Source organism: Hermetia illucens, chromosome 5, assembly GCF_905115235.1.
Source record: "Hermetia illucens chromosome 5, iHerIll2.2.curated.20191125, whole genome shotgun sequence".
Taxonomy (NCBI): domain Eukaryota; kingdom Metazoa; phylum Arthropoda; class Insecta; order Diptera; family Stratiomyidae; genus Hermetia; species Hermetia illucens.
In genome coordinates, this window is record NC_051853.1 from 28199939 (window position 1) to 28204926 (window position 4988).

At 45.3% G+C, this 4988-nt stretch overlaps 1 protein-coding gene across 1 annotated transcript; it reads left to right on the top strand.

Annotated features, from left to right (window-relative positions):
- The first annotated feature begins 66 nt into the window (after positions 1 to 66).
- On the top strand, positions 67 to 1097 carry LOC119658521 (exosome complex component CSL4). The gene is made up of 4 exons (XM_038065997.1): positions 67 to 352; positions 410 to 561; positions 619 to 715; positions 858 to 1097. The coding sequence occupies exons 1-4, from the start codon at positions 194 to 196 to the stop codon at positions 1068 to 1070; spliced, it is 621 nt and encodes a 206-aa protein (XP_037921925.1). The 5' UTR covers positions 67 to 193; the 3' UTR covers positions 1071 to 1097.
- Positions 1098 to 4988: the final 3891 nt, after the last annotated feature.

Genomic DNA, 4988 nt, shown 5'->3' on the forward strand with positions numbered 1-4988 from the left:
AACGTCAAACCGTGTTATCAATTCACAGTATCCGCGTCTGTCACCTAAGTTGTAGCATTCTCGTGTCGTAAGAATAGTCCATGGTAACGTTGTATTCTTCAAACTTCTGTCATATATTCGAGTTGACAACTTGCGCTGCACATTTTTGCCGTCGAGTAAATCGCTGTTGTTTATGTAAAAATCATCTCATGCAATGGGTCCAGTCACACAAAATTCCGATTTGATTTGCATTCCCGGTCAGCGCTTATGCTTATCTGATGAGAACACAATAGCTGGGCAAGGGACGTACGAACGGCAAGGATACATTTATTCGACTTTGGCGGGAACAGTCCACATTCGGCAACAGGACAATGTAAGACATTCCGTATCCCTTCCTATCGAACATTATTTAATTTCTGCAATATTCCAGTCAAAATTTATTGAAGTTAAATGCTTTGGGAGTCCAACCATCGTTCCCATTGCTGGAGATGTGGTGACAGCCCGTATTACCCAGGTCAACCAGAGATTCGCCAAATGCTCCATCACCTGCATCGGAGATCATATTTTGAATAGAACTTACAGGTAAAACGAATTAAGTAGCCGGAGCTGTTCAGCTGAATAAATATACATTTCAAATAGGGGGCTGCTACGGAAGGAAGACGTGAGAGCAACTGAAAAGGATAAGGTAGAAATGTACAAATGTTTCCGCCCGGGAGACATAATCCTAGCAAGAGTGGTGAGCGATGAATTCAAAGTCTTTAACCATATTTAGTATTAACTTCAATTGCCAATACTCTTTGAGAAGCTTCTTCCAGAATGAGTTTGAGATTTTGAGTATGGTTTTACTGAACGACACTCATAACCCTTTTTCGTTGCAGCTCCCACAAACAGAATTGTCTTGCTACCAACTCAGTACAGCAGAAAATGAACTAGGAGTCGTGGTAGCTTTGGCGAATGAGAGCGGCCCTTACGGAGTTCCAATGGTGCCCATAAGTTGGACGGAGATGCAATGTCCAGACACACTCGTGAAAGAACCCAGAAAAGTAGCCAAAATTGTACCAGAAAGCGCCCTAATAACGCGCGTTGAATAAGAATAAATGTTTAATAATTTAACTTAATTGCATTTGGTTTGATTTGGAATTCCTTTGCACAGCCTGCTTGTTTTCAAAAGTCCCAGGAAGGAAGTGAAAGAGCTCACTCCCTTGGACCTTATTTTGTACTTTTGACCTGTTCAACAAGTGATTTAAGAGTGCCGGCTATGAACAAGAATGGTCCATTACGTTGCAGTGCTGAATCTGCAAACCTGCCAGACACCCACACTGCCCTTTACCCGCAAACAACAAATAAGTTCAAGCGCTCCAGGAACCCCTACTGATCGTGAAATTTATGGCAACAATTTAACCTTCGAAGCCCATGAGGCGACTTTATATAGCTATAAAGTCACTGGTGCATCTAACTGCATGTTCTTTAATTCTTTCTGCTACCATCTCCACTTGCAGAACATTATTATAGGCTTCTATTCTGCTACTTTATTTTTTTAAGCTTAACATCTAAGTTCATCAGTACTTACTTGGTTATATTGGCGAAAAGTGTAGTTTGACCAGCAATGTCTTCTTCTTCAGCCTTTGTCCCGTTCACAAGCAGGATCGACTCGGCAACCCTACATGGAAAACAACTTGTTACGAAGCCATAAAAAGAGTTTCGAACTGGACTGACAACAGAACGATGAACCCGATAACGTAGAGGAAATAACGATTTGCGTATCTTTTCATGGAATGTGCGCTCCCTGTACAAAGAAGGAACTGCCTAGCAGCTAGCCGATACCCTGTCCGAATATAGGGCTGATGTAACAGCGTTACAGGAGATGCGTTGGACAGGGACTGGTTTTCCTGGAGAAGAGCCGCTGTATCATATATTATAGTGGCCATCCAGTAAACCATGTGCTCGGAGTAGGTTTCTTAGTCAGTCCAAAAATGAAACCTGCTGTTATCGGCTTTGAAAACATAAGCGAACGGCTATGCATTCTGCACTTGCGAGGGAAATTTAGAAATATAAGCCACAGTCCGTGCAATCCACCGGCTTACAAACTACAAGTCGTATGGAGCCGATGGAATTACAGCCGAATTGATTAAATATGGAGGCGACCAACTACACCAAGGGGTTCATCAACTTATTCTCAAGATGTGGGACAGGGAATCAATCCCTGACGACTGGCAACGAGGCATTATCTGTCCCATACATAAAAAGGGGGATTCAGGGGGATACAGTGCAGCAATTATAGAGGTATCACTTTGCTGAGTACCTACAAGATATTCTCCGCTATCTTGCTGGTTGCATAGCCCCATACGCCAACAACATCATTGGCCCATACCAAAGAGACTTCACCCCAGACAAGTCAGCAATAGATTAGATTTTCTCTCTGCGGCAATATGAAATATGGATATGAGTTGCACCATCTTTTCATCGAATTTAATGCGGTCTATGATAGAATAGCCAGGGCATAATTGTACACGATGAAATTGATAAAACTTGCTAGGCTGACCTTGACCCATGTGCGAGGCCAGATAAAATACCTTATCATGCGTCCTCTTCAACTTGGCCCTGGAAAAAGTGATCCGTTATGCTAAGGTAAATGCGAGAGGCACAATCCTTTTCAAGTCCACCCAACTACTGGCCTATGCTGATGATATCGACGTCATGGGAAGAACGACCCGATACGTAAAAACTGCCTTCATTCAGATCGAGCAGGCTCCGCGAGATCTTGGGCTGGACTCAATTAAAACAAAATGAAATATATGGTGGAAATGTCAGCACCAAAACCAAGCAACCAACAACATCATACCGCACTGGTCAAACGACAAGAATAAAGATAGGAGTCTACAGCTTTGAGACCGTTGATAATTTCTCCTATCTAGGGTCGAAAATCACGACCGATAACAGCTACGACGATCAAATCTGCGCACGGTTGTTGGCAGCCAATAGAGTCTTCTTCAGCCTACAAAAACTGTTCCTCTCGAAACGTCTCACCATGGGGTTAAACCTCTTACTGTATAGGACTATGATCTTGCCAGTCCTAATGTATTCCTCGGAGACTTGGGTTCTTAGCAAGAAAAAATAGCGAACTCTTGGCCGCGTTTAAGAGAAGAATTTTTGGCCGCCTACATGAGGATGGACGATTCCGTAGCCTACATAACGACGAAAAATATGGGCGTTACCATGACCTTCACGGTAACAATCCGTGTGGATTAAATTTGGTTTGTTAGTTATGCCTGAACAGTCCGCAATTGAAAAATGATTCAGCAGTTTGTTTAGGCTGTGAGGAGAATTTAATGATAGTTCAGACTATGAGCCTGAATTGTATAGGCACCTTCATCGATGGTTCCCTCAGGAGTCGTCAACGACGCTTACGATACAAGGAGTGGCGCCCGCGAGGTACCCGAGCAAATAGTTCTGACTCCCTAGCTGGCATAATTTTTGCGTCCTAGATAGCAGCTTCGAGAAAGTTTTTCGGTGAAGAGCAAACCGATATACGCCGGGACACACTGGGAGTTCCCGGAGCCGTCGGCAACTCCTTGTCGACATCGATGAGCCGATGTGAGGCTAGCTCTGCCAGCCCTTTCGGGACCCCGGGCCCCTGACAAGACCCTTCGAGTAGAGTGCATTGAACTGTTATTAGTAGACCGCGTTGCCCCGAGCGAGCACTGATCCGTCGCTGAGTTCCGGGATCAGCTAATCGTAGGTCAGTCCTCAGGGAACTGGGGTTGGGGCTTTGTCCCCGAGGGTATACCCGTTCCTGACTATTGCGGCCCTCTCCTTTGCACACGATGCGCTGGTGAAAAACTCAAATGTTGAACAAAACCAAAATAAACGGGAAGATAATGGAAATGGAGACTGAACTGGCTGCGTTGAAACGCAGCACGAAAATGCGTCCCCCGCTCCAACGCCCAGCGAAGGACGCAACAAGGGCTGAAAAACCCGATGAGAGATCGGAATGCGCAGAAGGAAAGAAGCACACACAAAGTGATGCGGCACCTTCAATGGAGACGGAACGCAGACAGGCAGTATTACAATTGCAGAAAGAGGCACATTGGAAACTGTCGAAGCTAACCAAATGGTTTCGAATTTAAGCCGAGTGGAAGGGCTGTCGAATATTTTGGCGCAAGCTAAAGAGGAAAGGCTCATAAAGAAATGCGCGGCAATTGTGAAGCGCATGCGATCTGTGACGTAAATCCGCGGGAAGCAGAAACAACCATGCCTCTCGATCAGAACACTGCCAGTACCAAACGGATCGCAGACAGCCCATTGTAGAGCGAACTGGGGGAAAAACGAAAGGAGAAAAGGACATCCGAAGGAGACATCAAAAGAAGAAAGGGAAGAGGGACAAGAGACAGTATCACACCACATCATCAGAAAAGCCTCTGCTTAAAATTAAGGTGGACACGAAGGACAGAGCAGCGAAAGAAAAGGTGGGGGACGAAGGAGGACTAGACCGCCAGCTTTACTTATTAAGCCGACGGAAGGCAAGACTTTCGCGGAAGTCCTACGTGAAATCCGTTACAAGATCAAATCCGAAGATAGCGGAGCAGAAGTGTCTTCCATTCGTAAAACGAAGGGTGGTGGGATCCTAGTCGAACTAGGTCTGAGGACAACAAATAAAGTTACGTTCTGTGAAGCAGTCAAGGGACTTCTGGAAGAGGAAGCTTTGGTTTCCACCCACGTGTTCTTTGGAAATCTAAGACCTTGACTGCCTCGCAGAAAAGAACGAGGTAGAAGAGGCCATCAAACGCAAATGTCCGGGGCTAACCACTATCCGGATTGGTATTACCTCTGCAAACTCCCGAGACAAAAAACCCGCTGTGGTGAAAGTTGCTGAGCAATACGTGAAGAAGCTTCTTAACAGCGGGAAAATCAAGATTAGTTGGGTAGTGTGTAGGATACGAATGCGGGCCGCCTCAACCAAATGTTACAGCTGTTTGTATTATGGGCATACATCTGAAAACTGTCGGGGA